Source organism: Enhydra lutris, unplaced genomic scaffold (genome assembly GCF_002288905.1).
Source record: "Enhydra lutris kenyoni isolate GAN:26980312 unplaced genomic scaffold, ASM228890v2 scaffoldscaffold30, whole genome shotgun sequence".
NCBI lineage: Eukaryota > Metazoa > Chordata > Mammalia > Carnivora > Mustelidae > Enhydra > Enhydra lutris.
Genome location: NW_019154114.1, coordinates 21,646,549 through 21,673,409, shown reverse-complemented (window position 1 = coordinate 21,673,409; position 26,861 = coordinate 21,646,549). Strand labels below are relative to the sequence as shown.

The window sequence follows — 26,861 nt, the reverse complement described above, 5'->3', positions numbered from 1 at the left end:
ACCGCTATTCACCCAAAGGATACAGAGATACAGATTCCAGGGGACACGTGCACCCTAATGTTTACAGCAGCTTTATCGACAACAGCCAAACTATGGGAACAGCCCAGGTGTCCATCGGCAGACGAACGGATACAGAAGATGTGGGGTATACACACAAAGGAATGTTACTCAGCCGTCGCAAAACAAAACCTTGCCATTTGCAATGATGAGAACGGAACTAGAGGCTATTATGCTAAGTGAAGTAAGTCGGAGAAAGACAATTGTCATACGATCTCACTCATGTGGATGATTTCACTTGCATGGGGAATTTAAGAAACGAAACAGAGGATCAAAGGGAAGGCAGGGCTAAATAATGTAAGATGACATTGGAGAGGGACACAAACCATGAGAGACTCTTAACAGGGAACAAAGTGAGGAAGACAGAGGGTGGTTTGGGGAGGCTGGGGTGGGCGGGGAACGGGCACTGAGGAGGGCGTCTGTTAGGGTGAGTGCTGGGTATTGTATGGAAGGGACAAATCACTGATTTTTCCTCCAGAAATCAATATTGCACTGTATGTTAACTACCTAAAATTAAAACAAACGCACACAGAAAACACTGGAAAGACACAAAAACACGTGTGAATAGATGAGACGATGTTCCCTGTGTTCGGCGGGACGACGAGACACTGCCAAGAGGTCAGCTACCTGTCGGTTAATTCCCAGACGCAGGGCCCTCCCAGTACACACAGCAGCGAGCCGCTGCGTGAGCTAGACGAGCCGGCCCGGGTGCGCTGCGAGACAGGCCAGGGAGATTAGCCAAGAAACACGCGCCCTCTGGGACACCACGTTAGGAGGCCTTTCTGGGGAGGCAAGGAATGGCCCACGGGAATGTGACAGGAAGCCCAGAGACAGACCCCAGCAGGGAGGATAAAAGAGCCTCCCACAGGGACCAGGCAGACTTGTCACCGATGGGGAAGGGACCCCTGCCAACCGCTGGGAGGGTGAGGAGACCACCACCTTACTACCCACAGACCCAGAGGACCTGCTCTGGGGGTGCCTGGGACCCCAATGGAGGAACGAGGAAATGTAAACCCAGCAACAGGTGGGCATTCTGCCAGGGATTTCTTGGCTCCGGGCCAACTCTCCCCTTTGAGTAAGGTGGCGGGGGAGACCGAGGCACCTGCAACCCAGAGACCTGCCACTCGGGGTAGCCCTCAAGGCCCCTGCTTGATGGCCTCCAGCGAGTAGGCTGCTTTCTGGGAGGCCTCTCCCCCGGCTCCCTGGGACCCAGCAGACGCCCCCAAGGCTGGCTCTGCGGGTGACGAAGCTCTTTCGTTCCAAGCAGCCAGACGTCTTCCAAAGCGCCTAAGCCGCACGTGACCCAGGTCAGATTGAAGACGAGAGTTGGGCGCGGCCAAGGCCGGGACGCAGGCCCCGCGGTGACAGCCCCATCGCAGCCGGCCGAGGCCCTAGCGAGTACATCCCCGAGCGGACATGAGGGTGCGCGTGCTCTCTAAGGAGGGCTGTTCTGGCCGATTCGCGTTTGGAAAGCGGGGTCAGCAGCGTGCATGTGGCCCCGGTCCTGCGGGACTGCTCGGTGCCGGAGGGGCAGGCCATTAGGGCTCCGGTCCGCGGGCGATAGCGGCTCGGAGGACGCATCCTGGGAAGGGCTCCAGCCCAGGCCCCTGACTGCTGAGCGGTTCTGTGGCCGCCAGCTCCTGCCAAAGACCCGTTTCCTCGCGGCGGAACCCTGGGCCCGTGTGCCAGCCCCCGCCTCTGGTGGGCCCGGCACCGCACCCCTGCTCCCCGCTGGCCTGGCTACAGGGCAGAGACGCTCCTCTGGCCTCCCTTGCTCCTTTCTGAAACAGCCTCCATGCCCGCCGTGGGGCCTGACCCCCCGACACTGAGATGAAGACAGGGGGCTCCCCGGCGGAGGGGACAGGCCTTCCCGTTGGCTGTGCGAGGTCCCGCGGGCTGGCCGGCGTCGGAACCCAGCGCCGCAGCGGTGGGAAGAAACTCGTCCCGTCACCACCCGGGGTCTGTCCAGGAAAGCACTATTTTTACCAAACGACCCTGCTAGACACATTCATTCCGATACCAGCGTGAAGAAAACACCCGTTTCCTGCCCTTTCTGCCGCCTCAGAGCTTCCTCCCGGCACGCACCCCCGTAGGGCCGGAGCTGCCCGCACTGAGGCCACTGGCGCCCCAGGGGTGACCGCGACTCAACTCTTCACGCGCATAGCCAGCAGCGGGCCGGGCATCCCAGGCCCCGGGAATGGGCGTCTGTGGCCTGGGAGCTTGGGGGAGGGTGGCAGAATCAGCCGCAAGGCTTGGCAGGAGCCGGCGGGACACCCCCAGACCCAGGCACTCTGACACGGGCGTTTCTGACAACCCCCGCCCCGGTGCGCTGCTGGTCCTGTGGCCACCCCCAAGCTCAGCCCTCGGCCCTGTTCCCGCCTTCCCTGCCCGGCACGCGTAGGGACCTTGGTCACGGGGCTGTTGCGCTGCTGGCTGAGGAGCACCTCAGCCGCGGGCGCCCGGGAAAGGAGAGCCGGTCATGCTGGGCTTTTTGAGTTCTCCACGGATGTCCTTGAACTGCCGTGAGTCACCTGCCCGGTGTCCCCGCCGCCCCGCGTGCTCGCTGTCAAGTGCCTTCTGTTCTGCTCCGCGAGAGCCCGGCACGTGCTATGGGGGCTGGGGAGGCCGCGGTGAAGGGCCCTCTGCGTCCTCGCCCTGCCCACTGCCCGCACCACTCCTGCAGCCCAGCCTCCTCGCCCACCCCAGAGACATCAGTGTGGCTGGCCAGCGTCCCCTCCTCAGTGACTGGAGTCCTAGTGCCTCCTCCAGCCTCTCCCCTCCCTTCCTGCAGGGGTGGGGACGCTGCGTCCAGGCTTCCTGGACGGCCGCTCTTTCCATTAAAATACCCGGTGGGGGGCGTCTCCTCTGCTTAGTGGACCCCAGCTGACACAGCACAGGTGGCTTCCCACCTGACCCACGCCAGGACCGTTTCCAGAGGTCCTCACTGACAAGGTCTGGTCAGGGCCCAGCACACGCGTGTCACAGAAGCCCCTAGTTCATGCTAAGGCACTGATGTCCAGATGGCCAACACCGGTGAGCACTGGGCTTGAGGGCCCCTCTTCAGAGGCTGTAGAGGCTGAAGGCCCTGCAGCAGGGACCGTCCCCAGCCCAGGGTGGGGCTGAGCGCGGCTACAGAACCAGATCTGCCACCACTGCTCCCCAGCAGGCACATGGTGAAGCCCCCCGCCCCAGCCAGGGCTGGGAAACAGGGTCGGGGTGAACCTTGAGGTTCTAGAGCTCTTTTTCAGTGCCCAGATGACCACACCGAGGGTGCACCCTCTGCTCCGTGCTCATCCCGTGCCCTGCACACACGCGTGAGCTCCCAGGGCTCTCCCCTCCCCCCACTCCCTGCAGGGCAAGATCCTCACCCGCCTTCGACACAAGGAGAACGTGAGAGCTTAGGACAGGACGGGGGCCGCGTGCCCTGGCAGACCGCTCCCGACTCCTGTGTTCCTGTCCGGGATCAAGGTGCCTCCATACCAGAATTAGGAACACAGAGGTCTGAACTCCATCTTTCAATCTCTACCCACTGACCTCTGGGCTGTCCCCTGCCACGACAGGCAGGACGGAAGAGCTTCCTCCCCTTCCTTTCTGCATATGGGACAGGAGGGCCCTGAGACAGCCTGTGGGTGCAGGGCAGGGCGGCGGGGTCCCGAAGCACGAGTGGCGTAGGAGCCCCTCCCCTCTGCACTGCCTCCACCACCGCCGGCCCAGCCAGACCCCGGCGACCGGCCCTTGCCAGCAGCACATGGGAATGCACGTCACTACAAGCCTGACAAGGAGGCTGAAGCCGGATGCCACACCGTGCCTGGGAGCTGGGCCCGCCCTGCGGCTGCTGCTCAGGAGAAACCTGCCTGATGCAGCCGGCCTTCCCCCGGGAACCGGAACGCGGGCGGATGAGCGCTTTACCTAACGCTACACGATTCCTAAAATTCCGACTCGGGGTTTTCAACCATGTGCGCCTTGGGAAGGAGTCTCTGAGAGCCCAGCAGTGGAACATCGGGGAGGAGAAAATGAAAAGGGTCACACCTGCCCAGTTCCTGGACTCTGGTGACAATCTCATGGGTGCTGGGAGGAGGGTGGGCAGAGGCAGACCGACAGGGCTCCAAGAACGGGTGCAGAAGTTCTCCGAGCTCAGAGAGCGCGCGGGGAGCCGAGCCCTCCCCAGGCACACAGCCGTGCCTGGGCTGACACACCTCCTTCCCAGAGCAAAAAACCAAGTAAAGTTGATACAAAGAGTCCGAAAGGATCTTGGGGATGCCATTCTCAGTCCAGGACAGGGGACACGCATGGGCCCCCAATGCCTGAGGAAAACAATGTGTTGCCGCTCTCCAGAGCCCGGGGCTCACACAGCCGGCAGCAGCGCATACTCTATCGAAAGGAAAGGAAGACGCAGAACTGGTCCTTACACTGTGTCTCGGACATCTCTGGTGATCCGGTAATTCCAGTCTCGGAAAACTTCATTCTCCTTGTCAAACTCCCGTTCGTCTTCGCCAATGGTCACTGTAAACCTTTTCTCTTCAAAATCAGGCTCCTGTTCTTTTCGAATGGTTGCTTTTTTTAAAACCTACCATTGTAAGAAGGAAGACGTTAATGCCGGTACCGTCAGGAAAAGCAAAGGGCAGCCTGTCCTGATGTGACCCACGGAGCTCCGGCCAGCATGGCAGAAGTGGCCCTCGAGCACGTGCCAGGTGGGGGAGACGCGCCCCTGCTCCAGGTCAGGAGCGCGCCGTCTCTGCACCCGGCAGCTGGGACGGGCCTGCTCGGCAGTGCCCTAGAGCTCACTCATGTTCCAGAAAGGGGTGAGCGAGCTGGCATCTCCTGGGAACAGTCCTCACACTGAGCTGGGGAACCAGACTGTCACTTGGGGAGGAAGCCCACGTGTGGAGGGGAAGGGGAGGCCGCTTGTGGCAGAAAAGCCACATGAAGCGGTTCCAGTCTCAGAGGAGAGGCAGGACGGGGGGTTGTGTGCTGAGCGAGGGAGGAGAAGGGTTTTTAGTCTGTCACCTCACTCGAGAGAAGCGGGGACTCAGCAAGCAGGCCTGGTGCCGACGGACCACAAGGCTGACGGACCGCCGTGGCCAGGGTATGGCCTGGAGCCAGAGACCAGGGAAGGAGGGGAGGGTGTGTGTGAGCACCGGGCCTCCTCGGGAGAGCACGGCTCCTCCGCAGGCAGGGGCCCCCTGTGCTAAGTCTCCGGGGAGTGCTCTGGGCAGCCGGGGGCTGTGGCACTAGCCAGGGTGGGGCCCACTACTGCCCAAGCCACAGGAAGGCAGCGGGCCTGTGCTGTGACCTCGCGCACCTTGGAGAGATCGACAGACGTCGGTTTCCATTCACAACTCTACAGAGAAATCACAGAAATATACCCTCACTTCAGAGACTTTACTGGGTTTTCAATCCTTGTCTCTGAATCAAAGAAATGTTACTTTGGCTCAAGGGACCGCTGCTAGCATTTTCTTCTTGGGCTGTCTGGTTACCTCCTTCGCGTGCCGGAGTCCTCGTTCCCAGGCACTCTCTGTGGGGGGCTCTGGAGGGGGTGGAGGCAAAATTTCATCAACTACTGGCCCACCCTATTAAAAAACGAGAAGGGAAAAGTTGAGAAAGCAAGCAAAACTTTAAAATTTATACAGAAATGGGAGCAAAAAGCCCAGCGAGAGCATCAGCTAGCTGCATGGCACCTGCTCCCCTGGCCTCAGTCTGGCCCGACCCGTTGCCTGGCCTGAATCTACGATTACCTCCACATGGAGACACGGAAGCCTCTGGGAGGCGACTCAGTGACTGTGTGATGTCACAGAAGTGCCTTTCACACAAGCTGCTAACGTGCTGCGAGCTGAAGATGCAGAGAGCTTAGCTGCCCCACCCGCTAGCAGTTAGAGAAGGGTTCACGCACCCACGGGTTGGCGGGCATCAGCGGGTGAGGTCCGAGAGGCGGGGCGCCGTTAGGCGGGAAAGGTTCGGCTTTGGTGATTAAGGAATAGTTGCCCTTGTCGTTGACTCCGGGATGTATAAACCTACAGTTCATTCCCCACGTGCAGTTCCCTATGGAGACAAAAGCCAGGTCAGGAAGGGGAGAAGAGAACCAGGGCGCACAGGTCAGCCTCCTGCCCGCTGTGCATGCAGCGGCAGCCTGGGGCCCGTGTCAGGAGCAGCAGCTCTCGGAGGGCCTCGGGGGGGACCTGCGGGTGCTCTAGGGCTCCCACTGCAGCCCGCGCCACCTCACTGGCTGTGTGTACCTGAGCACGGACAGGCCCCAAGGCAGGCGGCTGTGGCGGCAGAGCCAGAGCCGGGCCGCCAGGTGCCACTCCTCCCAGTGAACGGAGCCACCACCAGCCTTGCCCGGGCCCCACCTCCACACACGCACAAGTTCCGCGCAGGCCACCTGGAAGGTGTGCGGCCACAGCCCGGGCTGAGGAGCTTCCATGAGCAGGACTTCCTAAGGGCCCCCGAAAAGGGGGGGGGGGCTCGTGTGGTCAAGGAACCTGGACCCCGCTCCTAAGTCACTCTGGGAAGAGTTCCTCTCCCCCTAAGAACAGCAAAGTCCTAGAGCGCCCCAGACGATCCCAGGGTGCCCCTGCTCTGTGAGGCGGTCTCCCGTGCAGGGGACGCGGCACCCCCAGAAGGGCTCCGAGGTGCGCGTGCGAGATCCTCAGCCTGACCCCAACACTCGGTCACCGCGGGAGTCCTGCCCATCTGCTCAGGACGTCTCTACCAGCTCCGTACACCACCGGAAGTCTCACAAACCCTTCCAGGGTATCTCTGCGCTTAAAAACGCGTGAGACACAAGACGCGGAGGACTGTAACTCCCCGTCTGTTCACACTTCACACAAAATATTTTACGAAGTCGCCTTTTAGAATTATTCCGTAGCAGAACATCAAGATTATTCAAGGAATCCACTTGACTTCTCAGAGCAGAAGGCAAGAAGTCCTAGTTTTAATTTAATCGGTAAGGGAATCACTTTCAAAAAATTTCACATGGTGGGGAGGACTCCCGCTCAGGCCGTGGAGCGTGTGACCTTGATCACAGGGTCAGGAGTTTGAGCCCCATGGTGGGTGTAGAGATTACTTCAAAAAATAAATAAATAAAACACATGAATAAAAATAAAATTTAATTTTTAAAACATGTAATGTCCATATAAGCACAAATATGGCATAAATAAATGTTTTTAAAACATTTCAAGGGGTTCACACATAGTTAAATTTTAAACCATCTTTTAATATATGTTCCCTTCTAAATGTAATAGTCCACTTGAATGTTTCTATCAACAAAACACATTTTTCCTTGTATAATATAAGTTAAAGAGAAATAATCATTTGGTATTTAGGAAAAGGCTAAATTTACCTTTTAGGCATCATGAATATTTCAACTTGGATTAAAACCAACCTAATAACATACTGAGCTGAATTGAATGCAAAATAAAGTATGCTTAAAATTAATTCTCTGGAAATGCAAAAATGACTTTTAAAATTCTTAAGAGCACTAGAGAAATCACACTTAAGTCAGAGGTTAGAAAACATTATACTACGAGGAGTTCAGGTCCCAGAGTCGCAGAGAGCTTTACCGAAAACAGACCCTGGACGCAGTCCCGCATGTACATAAGGGATTCCAAACACTGCCAAGCCCTTCCCTGTCTAAGTGTCACAGAGCTCGCCCGGCACCCTCACTGCTGGGCAGGTACAAGACCAACGGAGACTTTCTGCAGAAAGTCTGCAAGTGCAGGAAAGTATTAATAGCCTAAACCCCGAGTTCCCATAACTTTTGTAAGCTAACATATGTACCTGGGTGGTAGACAAATGGGTATTTGGTAATCTCCGTTCTTTTTTGTACATAAAATATTTTATTGAAAAGACTTTACTTATTTATTTCAGAGAGCGAGAGAGCGAGAGAGCGAGGGGGAGTGTGCAGGGGAGGAGCAGGGGGGAGGGGAAGGGGAGAGGAAAGACGCCCAAGCAGACCCCATGCTGAGCGTGGAGCCCGGTGTGGGGCTCGATCTCATGACCCTGAGACATTGACGTGAGCTGAAACCAAGAGCTGGATGCTATCTAGGCGCCCCATATGTAAAATATTTTCAAAATGAAAACAAAACATCACCCAACGAGTCTACAGACAAAAAGATCTTTTCTTGGTCCACCAGGCAGGGGAGAAAAGAGGAAGGGAAGACATCAGTCAGGAGTGCCAGAGGCAAGAGCAGCAGCCTGTGCCCCCTGAGTCGTTGTGGGGCGACAGGAGCTTGGCCTCATGGACCGTGTGCTCCTGGGTGTGCAAAGATCCTAGCTGGACGTGTCTTGACTCCTAGCCAGCAAACACAAGAAGGCCGTGCTCTGGGCAGAAGGTCTTCAAATACCTACCACCAGCACAGACGCCCGGCACACGCAGGCGAGGGAGTGTGAGATCTCCCGGCAGACTTCTTTTTTATAATTTTATTTAAATTTTAAAGATTTTATTTATTTTATTTGACAGAGAGAGAACCAGAGAGCACAAGCAGAGGGAATGGCAGAGGGAGAGGGAGAAGCAGGCTCCCTGCTGAGCAGAGAGCCCAATGTGGGGCTCGATTCCAGGCCCCTGGGATCATGACCTGAGCCGAAGGCAGAGGCTTAACCATCTGAGCCACCCAGCTGCCCCTATTTTTTTTTATGATTTTATTTTTAAGTCATCGCTACACCTGATGCAGGACTTCAACTCAAAACCCCGAGATCAAGATTTGCACACTCTGTCGACGGAGCCAGCCATCCACTAGCCTTTTAAAAAGTGAATTTTTATCTGTGTAGAAAAAAGCCTGGAAAGAAACACCCCAAACTGTTGGATAGTAAAAAGACTTTTATCTTCTACTATCCTCTCTGTCAGTAATACTTTCATAATTTAAAAAAGCATTTTGTTTAGGGAAAAATATTCTCTAGAAAATGGAGGAAAAATCTTGCTATAAAACTCTATGTTCTTCTACTTCCAAAGGAAGCTTCACAAATACAGAATTTATGTGGACTGTGCCCCTGACCAGGGGAAGAAACAGGTTCCTAACAATGTGAGGACCCCGGGCAGGGACCTGGTCACAAGCTAGCAGGGAACAAGGAGACATGGAAGCGTGGTCACAGCAGCAGGACAGGGGACAAGATTCTTCATGTTGGCATATACATGGCTTCGAAGGCACTGATCATGTTTCTTAACTGAACGGCAGGCATCTTAGTAACTACTGTTTTCTATCATCATGTACGCCACTGCGGACAGTGTTATTTTAAATATACGAAATATTTATAGGTAAGAAATAAAAGTAACATAAAAATACATCCAGATACTCTAAAAGGGATTCAGCGAAGTCTCCATGCTTCCAGGGCCTTCTGCCAGAGACAGTGAGCAATTTGCTGGGGGTGGGTCCGTCAGTCAGTCGATGAACCCACCCAGTTTCCCCTGCTTATACCACACGCCGTGTTGACCCTGCTTCTCTTCACTAAATCACAGATCTATGAAAAAGGAACTGTGTGCACAGTACCCACACACCTGTGACCAGTGAGACAGGCACAACCTTTGCAGAAAACCTATAGGCTCTTCTGCAGCGATCAGAGGAACTGCACCCAGAGACGATGGGACACCAAAGCCACGTCTGTGTGTGGCAGTAGCCCACCGCTCACAACCACACACCTGACAGATCAAGGACCCGACCGGCTCCTCCTGCAGCGTGGAACGTCAGGAGAAGAAAGCCACATGTGCACGTGCTGGGTCCAGACACACGAGGAGAGTTAATATGTCTCACTGTCGCTTGGCCTGGCGGTCAGTACGGCACAGCGCTCGCACCGTTTACGGGGCCTCGCTGCGTCGCGAGGGAGTCTGCTAGTGTTATCTCTAAATAAGACATGGTGGGCCCACTTCTGGGAGTCTGAGTAACTCAGAACAGAAAACAGCAGGACTATAAAAGTCAAGAGGTTTAAAGTGCTTCATGGTTTTAAGAAGTCACCACTGAAAGGAGGCAGAATATGAAAAAACGTAATCATCCAATATTAAGGACCAACCTAGAATCTACAAACGCGTGTCCTAACGAGCATCAAGTCCGCGGACCATCACGGGCAAGTTCCTAAGAGAGAACATAAAGGAGCACATTCCTTTCCCATTTCACAGACAACCGGTCCCCTCTCGTGGTACTGGAGAGAAAACCATAACTTCTCTAAGGAAACCCTGCACTGCACCGGGGAAAGAATTCCAATAGTGCGTGGGCGGCTTCTCTGTAAATGAGGTAGACCTGAAACCAGAAGTTCTTTAACGTTTAAGTCTTAGCAGCCCAAAGAGTCACAAACGGGTCCTACCTATCGGTATTTACTTTAGACATTAAGACTGAAAAAGTTTAAAAAGACACAGCTCGTGCCACGTGTAACTTACGCTGATGATACAGTAACATAAATACTCGTGAAAACTTTTACAGATACTTAGTGACACAAGCAGCCTTCCCTGCTTTTTTGCAAACCTCTCCAGCTGAGAGGGACACGGGACAGCGGCGCTCTCGGCGCCTTCTGCTTTCAGTTCGCCGGGACGGCTGGTTTGGCTGGAGCAGGTGAAGGGAAGCCAGCCTCACACTGAGGCGCGGCAGGGCTGCCGTTAGCGGAGGCGCGGGGCCTGGAACCTCGCGCTGAATGTTTCCGACTGTTGTGCTGATGCCCGCTGGTCCACCTTGCGCCGCGAGCGGGCCTTCTGCGCAGGTGTGACTCTGTGACGCCACACACTGGTCACTTGGAAAAGTCATCAAGCACCGCAGGTGGACAGTCAGGCCCTCCAAAATCCTGACTTTCACGTAAGAGCCCGAAGCTCCTGCTTAGCCACAGATACTGGCAGCTGCTCTCCCGCAGGTGGCAGGCTCAATTTGTTTCAGAGGACACTGTGTTCTGTGTCACCGCAGCGGACCCCGCTCACAGCGCAAGCCTCGCGGCCTCCCTGGAGATGCGGCCATGCCTCCCTGGGCGGAAGAGGGGCTCCGGGGGTGCCCCCATCTCGTCATGCGGAATGTGGGGAAGACCAGCACTGCGGGGTCTTCCTGGGGCCATGGACATGTTCTACAACTGGACTGTGGTGGCAGCCACACAACTTGGTAAATTTAATAAAAGTTATTAAATTGTATGCTTAAAACATGAGTTTTAGGGCATGGATATTATACCTCAATTTTTTTTTAGAAAACCTGCACTCAAATGTAAAATTTAATTATAACTCTTACTGTTCTCTTAGAGCCATCATTACATGAAACTGCTGTCACTGAACCCTGAGTGTGTGGCGGTCAGCCCCATTACCAGCTCACGACCACAGAAGTAGTTTTGACCTCAGGGTCCCTTCAAAGAATTTTAAGAGCCCCCAGGGGTCTGCAGACCACATCTGAAGATTTGCTTTAAACATAAAAGAGAATGCAGGGATTCAAAAAAGGCAATGAACATTTCTCTGAGGAAAAGAGACTGTTCAAATGGCCAATGGGCTCATGACTAGACACTCAGCATCACTAATCACTATGGAAATGTAAATCAAAACCACCACGAGATACCATCTCTCATCAGGATGCTTACTACCAAAAAGTCAGGCCACACTAAGTGTCGGTGAGGAGGCCCTGGGTCCCTGCACACCATGGATGGGGATCCAATGCGCTATTGCTCCCACGGAAAAGAGTACGGGGGCTCCTTGAGGAATTACAAAGAGAATGAGTGCACGATCCGGGAGTTCTGGTGCTGGGCACACAGCTCCAAAATTCCCAAGCAGCGTCCTGAAGACACATGCACACCTATGTTCACAGCAGCAGAAAGACAGACACAACCCGTGTCTACCACTGGATGAACGGATACACAAACCACGGTGTACGCACGGTGGACCACTAACCCAGGAAAGGAAGAGCGCCCCGGGGGGTGCAGGCGTTGATCGTCTGCCTTCGGCTCAGCTCATGATCTCACGGTCCTGGGATCGAGACCCACATCGGGCTCCCTGCTTGGCGGGAAGCCTGCTTCTCCCTCTCCCACTCCCCCTGCTTGTGTTCCCCCTCTCACTGTGTCTGTCAAATAAATAAATAAAATCTTAAAAAAAGAAAAAAGAACTCTGACACCCGCTAAAACACAAATGAACCCCAAGAACAGCAGGATGAGTGAAATAAGGCGGTCACAGAAAAACAGGAATCGTGTCGTTCCGCTCACACTGGGCACCTAAAGCAGACAAATTCAGGTAGAAGAATGGTGGTGGCCAGGGCCTGCGGGAAGGAGGAATAGGAAGTGATTGTTAATGGCTACAGAGTTTCGGTTTTACAAGAGGGAAAGAGTTCTAGAGACGGACAGGGTGACGGCAACAAAGTGAACACGCCACGAACATACGCTCTGAAACAGTTAAGATGGCAAACCTCACCTCAGGCATATTTTACCAAATTCTGTGTGTGTGTGAGAGAGAGAGAGAGAGAGAGAGAAGGGGTGGAGGGATGGAAAGGACGGGGGAAACAGGAAGGAACAGGGACAAGGTCTGGCCACAGAACAGGCCCTATTAGCGCCTGGCTCAGTCAGAAACCTGAAGTAGGCCACAATGTAAAGACAATGTCATTTAGGCCTTTACAGCACTTTATACATCTTGATGGTTCAACATAAATACACCAGAGGCAGAAACACACCGCAAACCAAACACTGATGCTTAAGAACGTTTCCATTTAGGGGCGCCTGCGGGGCTCAGTGGGTTAAGCCGCTGCCTTCAGCTCAGGTCATGATCTCAGGGTCCTGGGATCGAGCCCCGCATCGGGTTCCCTGCTCAGCGGGGAGCTGGCTTCACCCTCTCCCTCTGCCAGCTGCTCCCCTTGCTGGTGCTCTCTCTGTCAAATTAGTAAAATCTTTTAAAAAATGTTTCCATTTTTATTTCTAAGTACATTTCATTGTCCATGGTCACAAATACCAATGTATCCATTTGGACAATTAATGATTAATCTGCAGAAACCTTTTAATAGGAATGTAACTAACAAATTTTCTTAGAAAGAATTTTCAAATTAAGATAGATTTCACATACCACAAAATACCTCCATCTACAGAGCGTAATTTAGTGAGTTTCAGTACGGACGCAGGAGGTGCGCAGCCGTTGCCCTGCGAGGAAGCCCAGGACTCCCTGGCCATCACCCCCACCGCCCACTCCCACGGCCTCTCTCCTCCCAGGCTCTGCAGCTTAGACAACGACTAACCCGGTTCCTGCCCCGACAGATCCATTCTGGGCGGTTCGCATAGACAGAAACGCCCAGATGGGACACTTTATTGTCCGCCTTCTCTAAGTGGCAGAGCGTCCTCGGGGTGCGCCTGCGCGGTGGGGTCCGCTCTTCCTGAGCTGTGGGCTGGCGTGGCGTCCCGCTGTACAGACAGGCCGCACTGTGTGGGACCACTTGTGAGCTGGCGGACACACGGGTTGTTTGCACCTGCTGGCTATTTTGAACACTGCTTTTACGAACAGTCACATACGATTTTTGGTGGGTGTACGTTTTCCTGTCTCATGGGTAGAGACCCAGAAGCAAAAGTGACTGGGTCACGGAGAGCTCTACCCTCTCCTGCTCTCGGGGCCGCCGCCTGTCCTCCGGTGCCTGCACCGCTCTGCGCTCCCGCCAGTGTGAAGGTTTCAGGTCTCCGCATCTCGTCTAACACAACAAATTCTGTATTATTTTTAAAGTGACTTCTCTTGCTAATAAATGGAACTTACACGAACTCATCTCGATTTAATACCAAGCTTAAAAACTGAAGGTTAAGCAAAAACATTTTCACCCAAAAAAACTCGCATAACTAAGAAAAGAAGCAAGAGATGTGTTCTAGAACCCCCAGGGCATCAACCATTTCTTTTTGTATCACACTACTCTGCAGAACGAACAAGTGTGGGCAGGAAAGGTAAATATATACTTAGAAGCAAAGTCTGAAACGAGTTACCGATTCTGCGCAATCGAGCTGCAGAGAAGGCCGGCTGCCGCTAGCCTCGGATTTCCCCGCAGAAAGCCCTGCCGCTGGCCTTTGTCTGTAAACCCAAGCTGGGCATTTCACTGGACTCTGGAGGGATCTCCCTCCCGCTGCGAAGAGGCCCTGGGGACCATAGGGTCCACGGAGACGGTGCCCGGTCCCTGCCCACGAGGCAAGTCCTGAGGACGCTGAGCTGCAGGCCCAGCAGTAACGTCACGTGCTGCTGCTCGACTCCGGAAATCACCTGAGTGCGGCGGCCCCGTGCACCGCAGCCTCTGTGGCACCGACGGGTGGCGCTGCCTCCTGCCGGCGGAGCCCCTGGCTAGTCCTGATGGGCCGGCCCGGATGCTGAGCCACAGTCTGACCACACCACACGTACACCTATGCGAGCACGTACGCACTGGTCTCCTCTGTCATCTAGAAATTTCAAAGGTGCACTGACATCATTTATGCCACATAATTATGGAAAAGAAGTCCTCTGCGTAAGTTAAAATTTTCTGAAATGTTAACATTTCAAATACCGAAACTTTTTTTAAAGCAGGCTCCATGTCGAGCGTGGAGCCCAAGGTGCACTTCGAACTCATGACTCTGAGATTGAGACCTGAGCCGAGATCAAGAGTCAGACACTTAACCGAATGAACCACCCAAGCACCCCTCAAACACCAAAATTTTAAACAACTGTCAAGAACTGACTTCCTAAGACATACCACACACTTTGCGTTCTCAGGGTGCCCACACTGCCCACGGCGTCACCGGCAGCCACTCTCCCGAGGGCAGAACGCACGTGGCCAAACAGCGGAGCTCATCACACGCACGTCTACCTCCAAGGAGTCTCCTCTCCGCAGAAATCGCAGCCCGTGTGTACACGGCACGGGCCCGGAGCACGCGCCCCAAAGAGGGAGCTGACCCGGGTCCTGAGCGCATCGGCTCCCTGGTCCCCGCGTCCCCTCTGCACCGCGTCATCCTCGGTGTCGGAAGAGGGCCCTCCAGGGGCTGCTCAAGGGCAGAGCCTGCCCTCTCGGGAAGGTGAGACTCCACCGTCCCCTGCTGTCCCCCCTCCCCGTGCCATCCGCAAGGCTCCCGTGAGCCTCCAGTGCCTCTAAGAACAGCGGTCCACGACCGCTCTCTGCCCCTCTGAGCCTCCCCCTTCCTTCTGGCTTCACATCAGAATGCTGGATCCAGGAGAAAGAAGTCTGGCCTCCGGAACAAAGAGTGAGTATCGTAGACTTTGTACCTGTCCCCTGGCCTCTGAAGGGCATGGAATGTGACACTGGTGCAAGAGGAGTGGACAATGCTGCCACAACATCTGGAAAAGAAGTACAGGAAGCCCTTGTGAAATCGCTGGGCCGCGAGCGAGGGTGCCCAGGGCCAGAGTGAGGCGGGACCAACACAAGCATCTTCCTACCTGTGCACGGACAGCGCGGAACTACAAGGACCGCGCCCCAACTACAGCCACTCGGCACGGCGACCCTCGCGGACCGGGGTTCGCACTGCCATTCCCGGGTCTGCCCCGCTCCGCGCCTCTGCCGCCTGTCCCAGCCACCTGGCTTGCGCCGTGCACCCTCCCGGAGCGAGCGGGCCGTGCTGCACTCAGAGCCGCTCCATTCCGAAGGAAGGGTGTACTTCGGCTTCGATACATTTAGCAAAAAAGTGGCAACTTTCCTTACAGTTGTGGGAAAATGTCTGCACTGGTGCCTGGGACGTCTGGCCTTAGGGAAAGGGAATGATACTGTCGCCATGAGAGCTATGGTTCTCTAGAAACAGGTGGGCCTGGAACCACAAGTGTGAAAATGGCGAGTCCGGCCCCTCCAAGTCAGTCAAGTGAGGCAAAGACCCACGAAGGACTGATGCCAACACTGCCGCCAACGGTCATGGTCTGGCCCCAAGAACAGCCTCGCGCAGCTTCAGAGCTGAACCACCACCAGAGTCCCGGGAAAAGCCAAGGCCACACCACGCCCCTTGGACAATTACCTTTCATGAAGAATCGGCAGGTGGGGCGCGGCCTCACCTTCCTGTCACTGGGGTCCTTTACTTCGCCCTCCTCCAGATCATCATCCTGAAACAGAGACAACAGGACTTAAGATGGAATCACCTTAACGAGAGAAAGGAGGTGGGAGGGGCATCGGCCAACAGGCACGGCTTCCCCCGACCAGAACAGACATTTTCTCAAGACTGGTGTCTGGCCGCTCGGCAATTCACGCGCATCTTCCCAACCCAGATTCCTCAGCCGTCACGATGGGGCTGTGTCGAGCTCGCCTCCAAGACTGAGGCACAAAGAGGAACACCAAGTAAAAACACCCCGGGACACAGGCAAGGCAGGGACGAAGCAGGGTTTCACCACGGCTCCCATCATTAGCAATGCTGGGCAGAAAACGGTTACACTTCAGGTTTCTAATACTCCCAACGTTTCAACAAGATTTATAGAGCAAAATATTTATGCTCTTTTTTAAAGATTTATTTTCATTTATTTTAGAGAGAAAGAGAGTGAGAGAGAGACAGCGCATCAATGGGGAGAGGGACACAGAGAGAGAGCCGTAAGCAGACTCCCCAGTAAGTGTGGAGCCCCAAGTGAGATCGTGGACGGAGCTGAAATCAAGAGTCAGACACTTAACCAGCCACGTCAGCCAGGTGCCCCAGAATATTTTGTTCTTAAAACTAAACACTGTCGGGGCGCCTGGGTGGCTCCACTGGTTACGTGTCTGCCTTTGGCTTGGGTCATGATCTCAGGGTCCTGGATTGGCTGAATTCCACGTTAGGCTCTCAGCTCAGTGGGGAGCCTGTCGTTAGGCTCTCAGCTCAGTGGGGAGCCTGTTTCTCCCTCTCACTCAAATAAATAAAATCTTAAACAAAAAAAAACAAAACAAAACAAAAAGAAACTAAACACTCTAGGGCACCTGGGGGGCTCCATCAGTGAAGCGTCTGCCTTTGGCTCAGGTCGTGATCCCAGGGTCCCGGGATCAAGTTCGGAGTCAGGCTCCCTGCTCTGTGGGGAGTCTGCTTCTGCCTCTCTCTCTCCCTCTCCCTGCCACTCCCCCTGCTTGTGCTCTCTTTCTCTCTCTCTCACTCAGATAAACAAAACCTTAAAAAAAAAAAAAAAAAAGGAACAAAATGTTCTGGTATATTTCAAAGCAGCTCCTTTAAAAAAAAAAAAATTAAACATCCCCGTCCTCTAATTTAAAAGCCTAGGGCTGGGGAAGAGGGAGGTCAGTCAGTCCCAGGCCCCTCTCTCTGTAGTCCAGAGCTCCTAACCTTGGCTGTCAAGTCTTGACATGACGCAGGGGCTTTGAAAACACGGGAGCTTGGGTGGGTCTTGCCCTCAGGGATTCCCAAGAGCAGCCGCAATCCGGACTACTGCTCTGTGCCCTGACCAGCTGCCAGTACTCCAGGGCCTCAGTCCCAATGACCTGCAGAGACACCCGCCTGTGTCCCTCAGCTGAGCCCCCAGCCCCAGGGGTCGCCTGCAGTCCAGAGCAGTATGCAGCCACCCCACCGACATTTCTGTCGGGAGGTCTGAGATGGAGCCCCCGTGTCCAAGCCTGTTCCAAGCCACCCAACCCAGGGGGTCACACAGGGCAGGCTGTGGGACTCATGGAAGCATCTCCCCTCTCCTGCAGCATTGCGCTCATCCAAACTACAGCCCAGTTCCACCCGGTCTGGAGCCACTTCCTGCCTCGTGCCCCACTCTCTCCTGACTGCCCACATGCAGTGGCCTTTTGGACCCCAGCCTCCTTCTCTGCTTCTGTTAACGCACAGCTCGTCTCATTTTCAGATGGCAGATGCCCTCAGCTCCCTACCCCCAGCTCCCTTTGTGACAGGTCTTGGCCACCACGGCCCTGCCCAACTGAGCAGGAGCTCTCCCAGGCCGGACTATGTCATGTCCAAGCACAGCATTGGGCTTGTGGCCAATGGTAAGTATCTGTTTAATGAAAAAATACTGAAGTCAAACCCTGGGTTTCTGATGACTTACTTATTTATTTATTTTTTAAGATTTTATTTATTCATTTGACAGACGGCGATGAGAGGCAGGCAGAGAGAGAGGGGGAAGCAGGCTCCCCGTTGAGCAGAGAGCCCGATGCGGGGCTCGATCCCAGGACCCTGGGATCATGACTTGAGCCGAAGGCAGAGGCCCCAACCCACTGAGCCACCCAGGCGCCCTCTGATGACTTACTTTTAAAGCTTAGGTATTTGTATCATTTCTGCCTTGAAAATGTTTACTTACTACAAAAGCATTTTAGGGGCGCCCAAGTGGCACAGTTGGTTAAGTGTCCAACTGCTGGTTTCGGCTCCGGTCATGGTCTCAGGGTCGGCAGACTGAGCCCCGTGCGGGGGTCCATGCTCAGGGCAGAGTCTGCCTGAGGACTCTTCCTCCCTCCCCCTGCCCCTCCCCACTGCACAGGTGTGCACTCTCTAGTAAGTAAATCTAAAAAAAAAACCCAACATTTTATAGTGAAAAGAACAGCTGCTAGAAAGTTATATCCCTTAAGAAGCAACAGAATGACTTTTCTTTGAAAAAGATTAAATAATTTATTCAAGGACTTTTTTTTTAGTCCCCAGAACGTACTCATCGTCTAGCTGAGGCCCGTCCCTTTCGCGCACCAGCACCGCCTCCCACCTTCCCAATCGCAGGACGATTTCCTCACGTCTCAGAGGGCACGTGCACCCTTCACGTGCGGGACAGAGCACCGCTCTCCTCTGGCCCTTAGTGTCTTCTTTTCACGACTGTCCTCACAGAGATGACTGCTAGGCCAACCCTTCCTGTGCAGTTTACACAGGCTCAAACGGAGAGCAGGTTCTTCGGTCATTAGGAAAGCGAGCTCTTTTGAGAGATTACAAGCCATTCGAATCTCTCTGCTTCACTTGGAAGTTAAGGCACAGGAGCGGAGATGAGGAGAGCAGGTCCGCAGTCAGCTCACAGCAAGGGCACTGGGTGAGATTTAAGGAGATGTTTCTGCGAAGCTGGGACTTCCAACACTTGGCGGAACAGAAAGGAGAACCGGCTCCCATCTCCAGACTGGTAAGTGGCCGTGTGAGCCGGAGCAGTCCTGCGCAGCCGCGGGACACGCTCTGTGACAGACCTAGCAATGCACGGCAGAGCACTCACGACACGACGTCCCCCGGAGACCCCTGCTGGCTGCCGCCCCCGCCAGCCCCCACACCCGCCAGAATGGAGACGGACGCCTGTCCCTGGTGCTAGGCTGGGTTATGGGCTCCCCTTCAATTCAAAAACAAAGGACAACAATCAATAAACCACGAGGCAATGTAATATCCTGAAATTTTCAACGAACCCCTTAGTAGGATGGCTTTTCAAGTGATGAAAAATTAAAAGAAGTCGTTAAACCTTGCAGAGTCTCATGCAGACGCGGCTGAAGAAACGGGAACTCAAGAGTCAGTGTCGCCCTGCTGGGCTGCATGCGGCTGGCCCGGCGAGCGCGCCCTGCACGCGGGTTCTCTCAGACCGCCCCGTCGTGTGGCTGCCGCAGGGACAGCAGAGAGTGGAGGACAGGGAGGGGCCCCAGCAGTCAGGCAGAGCACACTGGTGGATGTACACACGGGACAGCGCTCCTGAGGCTCTCCGCAACCCCCACCTGGACAGGCTGACCCAGCCCGAGCATGGAACCCGGGGGGTGGGAGAGGCTCTCCGGGGTCTGCAGGCCTCAGCAAAGCCAGGCTGGCACGCCGGCCTCAGAGCGTCCTCCGGGAAACACACGCGGGGCACACTGGACTCCGATGGCTTTACGAGACAGGACTGGGGGGAAGGCCTGGGCTCGCATCCTGACAGTGTGCACAAGGACGAGGGCCTCCACTTCGAGCCGGGGAGCCCTGGAGCAGAACGGGTGGCCGCGCTCCAGGAGCTCCGTGTGCGGCGTCTCGGGGCACCCTAGCAGCGAGAGCTCGGGACGCGGTCACGACTAACAGGAAAGGGCCCAAAAGACGACTGTCTAAGCAACGCGGCCTGGCCTTACTTTCTGCTCCGTACAGGTTTTTATTTTCCTTTAAAACAAACAAACACAAACAACGCACGCACATTATTTCTCCGACAGGAAGCGGCTTCCACCACGGCAGCTCCTGCACGGAGAGGGGGTCAGCAGTGGCCGGGCACGTGGGGCGGCGGACAGGCACAGGCCCCCGAGGCCACCCACCACGTCCGCAGATCCTGGCTTCTGCGTGGGCAGGAGGGGGCAACAATACAGACCCATCGTCCCTTACCTGAAACCCGTGGAGGCGGATGCGTTTCGGGAGTTCAGAAACATTCCGGCTTTACAAAGGCGGTAAAAGCAGAGCTCTCCAACAGCTCCCCGAAAAGGACACAGACCTCCTTCTGTGCGGAGACACGTGACCAGCCCCACGAGCGGTAAATAGAGGACACACAGCCTGCTGTCCACTGGGGCCAGATCTGCCACCAGAAGAGCGAGGAAACCCTTCTGTCCTCAGAGCTCTGGGACTCCTGCCACTCGGGGTGGGGGCTGCGGCTGGTGCGCCCGCGTGAGCCTGTGCTGACCAGACTAAAGGACATGGGGGCGGCAGTCCTTCAGGCTGCGGACCTGGCACTCCCTCTTTGCTCAAAGACAGCGCAGGCGGCTGCCTCTGGGGCTTCAGCAAGGCCGTTAAGCATGTGTGTGAAGTGACATGGAGAAGAGCAGAAACGACCCACGGGCACCACCTGGAAGGAGCCAGGGCCCTTGCGGAGAGGAGACCCTAAGCCACCAGAGGGAGTGTGTTAAAGGGACACCTTTCGTAGAGGATGTCAGGTATCTGGACACAGAAGGAACACGCAGATCTGAACAGGAGAAAATACAAAACACCACCTGCAAAGAAAATGTTTAAAGTAGTTTTCACATGGGTGGGCCGAGAGCAATCACCTGGGAGCCAGGGGTTGGCTGTCCACTCAGGACTGCTGTCCTGCTGTCCCTGACAGTCCAACCCACCAGTGTGAGAGTCACCGAAGAACGCAGGTTTGGAACATAACATGCAGTCCACCGTTCCCCAAAGGGACAGCACCAAGTTCTACTGACCAAATGACGAAAAAGAAAACCAAAGCCAACACACGAACAAAGGGAAGGACGCACACACCAGACAGGGGGCCCCGAGTTGGAAAAGGCACAATCAAGACCCACAGATACGCATCTGAGGGCTCCTCCCACCCAGGCAGGAGGAAGAGCTCCAGCAAGACAGCGGGTACAGGCAAGGACAGGCCTCTGCACGGCAGGAGTGGGGCCAGCGGGCTCCCTCCACTCTTCTGCGAGACGCAGACGCAGAAACAAAGTCACAGGTGAGTCTGTGATAAGTGTGGCTTCCAGAACAGGTGGGGGACTATGGATTAACTAAGGTTCCCTGGGGCTCGGATGGCAGGGACCCTCGGCGCCCACTCCACAAACGAGCCAGCGCTGTGTGTAAACCCTCCCGGCCTGACCACGGCAGCATGCGGCACTTCAGAAAGCATCTGTGTCGGGAGGCTGTGCCGGCAGGACACCGAACACATATAAAGGTCATTCAAGATCTTAGTCACAAATTGTGTGGTTTAGAAAAAAGAAATTTATGGGTTTATGCACAAATTGATGTCACCATCGGGAAAAATACTAAGAGGGCAGAAAAGCTGGGGCGGGTGGGGGTGACCCGGCCACACATCAGGTCACCTATCCTAGTGACCCGAAATCTAAAAGGGAGAAAAAAGGCACGAAGATGTGTCACGACAGGGAGAAAAGCACTTGACTTTTCAGACTCTTGCACTCAGCTGTCCGGCAGTTCAGGGCCGGGAGGCTGCAGGGAGGTGGGGGTGTGCTCTGGACAGCGAGCCTGCTGGGCACAGGAACTCGCAGGGACATCAGGGAATGCCCACTTCTGAGGTGTAAGCCAAGCTGCCCAACTCCTCTCATAAAGCAGCCAGGTATGAGCGGGCTTGAAAGCGACCAGCGAAAAGCCCTTCGGGACGTTCGCCTTCCATGAGGCCAGAGGCTACTTCGCAAGCACTCAGTAAAAGGGACAAAGCGAAAGGACTGACAAAACAGCTATTTACAGAAGGAGGCGCACACCTCTGGCTCCCTCTCCATCAGGGTCACAGGCCTGGGACAAGGAGGAGGACACGGCGCCAGAAGACCAATGGGGCACCTTGGGAAGGAGAGATCCGGGAATGGAATGTCCGCTTGGTGGGGACACGGGGCAACACCGCAGCAGGGATCAGTCAGGGAGCGATGAAGGGCCGGGATGGGGCCGGGCCCGGAGCAGGCCGCATACAAACTGACAGACATGCACCCTGGGCCCCAGCAACTGTGCTGAGGGCCGGCACTGGCCACCCGCACCCAGGACTTGGGCTGCCCTATCTGTGGGAACAGCTCTCCAGGGTGAGCCTCCCCTCTGCCCACGGCCACTACATACTTCAACAGCACTCAACATTAACGTGACAGGGGCTCGCCGTCTGCTCAGCACGCAGTTTCTGGCTGCCTACAGCGTGCCCGTGCTGGGGAGACCGATGTGAGCCGCCCAGATAGGTTCTGGTCTTCGGGAACTTGCATTTTTGGAGGTGGGGGGAGGGGGAAGCAACAGGAACAAACACACCAGTGGCCTGAGTGTGTGGAAGTAAACAGAGTCCCCAGCCAGGGGTAACAGAGCCCAGGGAGGAGGCAGAGCCCCCATAAAGGAAGCAACATTCACACTGATGGCAAGGGGTGGGGGGCAGCGGGGAGCGCAGCCGGCGGGGCCAAGCGGAAATCAGCAGAGAGGCTCTGGAGGCAGCCGCGCTCCTATGAGGGTCAGAGTCACCATCCTCGACGCCTGTCCTCCCCTTGTTGAGGTCTGCTGGTCTCCAAGGGGGCGGGGGTGGGGTCCTGCTCTGCACGCTCACACCCCGGGCACAGTGCAGTGACCCTGGCATGACACAGGGCCCCCCGGGGCCGTGACCAAGAGGTCCCATCTGTGGCGTGGGGAGACTGGGTCCGCACGGCGGAACGAAGCCACGCTCAGGTGTCCTCAGCAGCACTGTTCCAGCGCGGCAGGGGGCCCCTGACAAGAGGGTGTGACGGAGGGCAGAGCCAGCCAGCCAGCCAGCCGATGGTAGGATCTGAGGGGACAAGAAAGCCAAGCTAGATTTTTATTCCACATGCTTCCTCTAGGGAAACTGGCCAATCTCTAGCAATGGACACTTTCCAGGGCTGGCTCGGTTCAACCCAAGGTCCCACCACTACATCCGAGTGGTGGCAAGCCCGCTGGCGCGAGGACAGCAAGGTTCTCCAGGACCTGCAGGGAGACACCTGACCCCACAGAACCATGGAAAGGCAGGAAAGGAGCTGAATTTCCCCCAAGACTTATTCCACAGCTGACGTGAGAACTTGCACCTGATCGTCTCTGAGTGGCAAACAGGCAGCCAAGGACCCACAGCGTCCTGGTCACCAGGAGACCTTGTTTCCTTAGGACAGAAGCAAGCCACGGCTTTTCTCTCCGTGACTCCGAAAAACCACATTCACACGCAATCTCAACCAATAACTTCATCTTTTACCTAAAATTTCACACAAACTGACGACCTTGAGTTTCACAGCATCTCTTTCCTCAGTAACCCTGTGGCAGAGGCACATTGTCCAAAACCGGAAGGGAAGCGCAGCTCGAAAACCTAGGGGCGCCTGCCTAATCACGTCCTGACGATACCCTTTAAACGAAGCTCCAAACGGAAACGATTCACCTGGCTGTGAGAAGACCAAAGATCTAAGATTCTCAGCTTACAACCATATAACCCCCCACCCCCGTTCTGTTCTTGTGAACCAAAGTCAGACAGGCAGGGTTTAAACCCCACACACTTAACCAGGCACAGCCACTGGCCACCACAGTTCGAAATGGACCGAGCCCTGTTGTACCAGCAGCTGGCTACGAAGTGCGGAGCTTACTGTGAACCAATGGCTAAGTACTTCCACAGCAGCAATCTTTTCCCTCCCCTAAACCAGAGCATTTCTTTTTCTTTTTCTTTTTTTTTAAAGATTTTATTTATTTGACAGACAGAAAGCACAAGTAGGCAGAGCAGCAGGCAGCAGGAGAGGGAGAAGCAGGCTCGCCACTGAGCAGGGAGCCCCACATGGGGCTCAATCCCAGGACCATGGGATCGTGACCCGAGCCAAAGGCAGAAGCTTCACCGACTGAGCCCCTCGGACGCCCCTAAACCACAACATTCTGGAGACCTATTCCACGCACCTTCCACGGCCACGACTCCTGGAGAGGCAGCATCCCCTCCCCTGGGGTACTTTAAAAAACCCTGATTATTTCAATGTGCTCTGTCCCTCTCTCAGCTCCTTTGAATAAAAGCATTACTCAGGAGGACTTCAGGCTCCGTGCCCAAACTCAACTTTTTTTAAAAAAGATTTTATTTATTTATTTGACAGAGATCACAAGTAGGCAGAGAGGCTGGCAAGGGTGGGGCAGGGAGGAGTCTCCCCGCTGAGCAGAGAGCCTGATGTGGGACTCGATCCCAGGACCCTGGGATCATGACCTGAGCCGAAGGCAGAGGCTTTAACCCACTGAGCCACCCAGGCACCCCCCAAACTCAACTTTTAGAGGTCATGATTATAGGGGCACCTGGATGGTTCAGTTGTTGGGCATCTGCCTTTGGCTTGGGCCGTGATCCCAGGGTCTTGGGATCGAGCCCCAAATCGGGCTCCCTGCTCGGCGGGAAGCCTGCTTCTCTCTCTCCCGCTTCCCTTGCTTGTGTTTCCTCTCTGGCTGTCTCCCTCTGACAAATAAATAAATAAAATCTTTAAAAAAATAAGTAAAAATCGTGATTACAAAAGAAGCGTCTGGGTGGCGCAGTGAGCTGAGTGTCCGACTCTTGGTTTCAGCCTGGGTTGTAAGATCAAGCCCCTTGTCGGCTCCATGCTCGGTGGGGAGTCTGCTTAGGACTGTCTCTCCCTCTCCCTCTGGCCCTCCCCCACCACAAGCACATGTGTGTGCACTCACTCTCAAATACATAAATATAGCTTCAAAAAATCATGATTACTAAAGAGGTAAGGATATGCAATGGGGAAAAATCTCTTCAACTAATGCTGTTGGGAAAACTGGACAGTAACATGCGAAAGAGTGGCACTGGGCCGCAAGAAACAAACTCAAACTGGACTGAAGACCTAAATGTCAGACCTGAGCCCATAAAAATCCTACAGGAGAGCACAGGTGGTGATTTCTCTGACATCGGCTACAGCAACGTTTTTCTAGATATGTCTGCATAGTGGCAAGGGAGACAGAAGCAAAAATGTACTGGGACTTTACAAAATAACAAACCTTTGCACAACAAAGGGAACAGCCGACAAAACTAAAAGGCAGCCTGTGGAATGGGAGAAGACACCTGCCAATGATATACCCAATAAAGGGTTAGTACCTAAAATAAAGAACTTACAAAACTCAACAGCAAAAACCCAAATAACCCAGTTAGAAAGTGGGCAGAAGACGTGAACAGACAGTTCACCGCAGACAACACCCAGACGGCCGACAGACACACAAAAAGATGCTCCACGTCACTCTTCATCAGGGAAACGCGGATCAGATCCAGATTGAGACGCCACCTCACACCAGTCAGAACGGCTACAATTAGCAAGTCAGGAAACGACAGATGCTGGCGAGGATGCGGAGAAAGGGGGACCCTCGTGCGCTGTTGGTGGGAATGCCAGCTGGCGCGGCCACTCTGGGAAACAGCATGGAGGTTCCCCGAAAGGTTAAAAATAGAACCACCCTACGACCCAGAAATCGCACTACCGGGCATTAACCCCCAAAATACAAAACACTAATTCAAAGGGATGCGCGCACCCCTAGCTTTACTGCAGTACTATTTCCCAGAGCCAAGACACGGAAAAAAGAGCCCACATGCACATCCATACATGAACGGATAAAGACGTGGTGTAGACACACGATGGAACTCTCCTCACCCGTAAAAAAGAGGGAAATCCTGCTATTTGCGACAACATGGAGGGAGCTAGAGAATGTAATGCCAAGTGAAAGAAACCAGAAATAGACAAATACCATACGATCTCACTCGGACGTGGAATTTAGGGAACAAAGGAGCAAAGGGAGAGAGACAAACCCAGAAACAGACTGGTGATGTCAGAGGACACACTCCTGGCCCCCAGGGAGGGGGTGGGGACGGGTGGAAGAGGTGGCAGAATGATGGGGTGCGCTTGTCTTGGGGGGCAATGGGTGATGTGTGGACGGGCTGCATCATTACGGTGCGCACCCGACACTGGGGCTACTGTGTGTTAACTGTCCCAGAACTAATTAAAGAAAAACAGACCACGATTAAAGTCCTTCGACTGGATGATGCATCATAAAACCCGACCTATCCGCGTCTGAGAGGGTATGTTAGTATTACCGTCTCTGTAACCTGAACCGCAGAGTATTTAAGTCAATTATAACCAAGTGAGATGGCTTGATCAAAGGCTGAGGTGTTTGGAGACAGCCCCCTATGATCCACTCCTAAGGATCTTTCCGGGGACACCTCCAGAGATGCTTGGCCCAGCCGGCATCCTTGTCGGAGGATGGGCTCAGGGACACAGACAGCCTGGAAGAACAGACAGAACTCAAAGGAAGCTCTGAGCTCGTCGTTTGGAGCGCATCAGTCTCAAGGACCTAACAGACCTGAAAATCCACGATGGTTTTAGTTGAACGTGACCTCGAATATCATCTGAAGATAGCAAAAATAAAAGGAGAAACGATCTCCACTCACCACACAAACCCAGAGCTCAAGAGAACATCTGGGTCAGGCGTCTGAACACCGTCCGCCAGCAGCAGTGAAGGGGAGGGTCCGCGGAACTGCCAGCTACCAAGCGCCTGACCCAAGTTCTCTGTTCCAGCCTACTCCTTGTCCTGCCTGGTTTCGGGCACTCCCTAATCACCACAGGGACTGCTCTCAGAGCGGTTCTGACGTCCCA

At 54.7% G+C, this 26,861-nt stretch overlaps 1 protein-coding gene across 1 annotated transcript in view; it reads right to left on the bottom strand.

Moving 5' to 3' along the window:
• The window catches only part of LOC111152818 (zinc finger CCCH-type containing 18), a 59,993-nt gene that overhangs the window by 25,103 nt on the left and 8,029 nt on the right, over window positions 1-26,861 (bottom strand). The window contains 5 exon segments of the mRNA XM_022511476.1: window positions 4,467-4,624; window positions 5,535-5,627; window positions 5,948-6,096; window positions 15,206-15,277; window positions 15,943-16,027. Coding sequence (XP_022367184.1) covers window positions 4,467-4,624; window positions 5,535-5,627; window positions 5,948-6,096; window positions 15,206-15,277; window positions 15,943-16,027 — 557 coding nt within the window.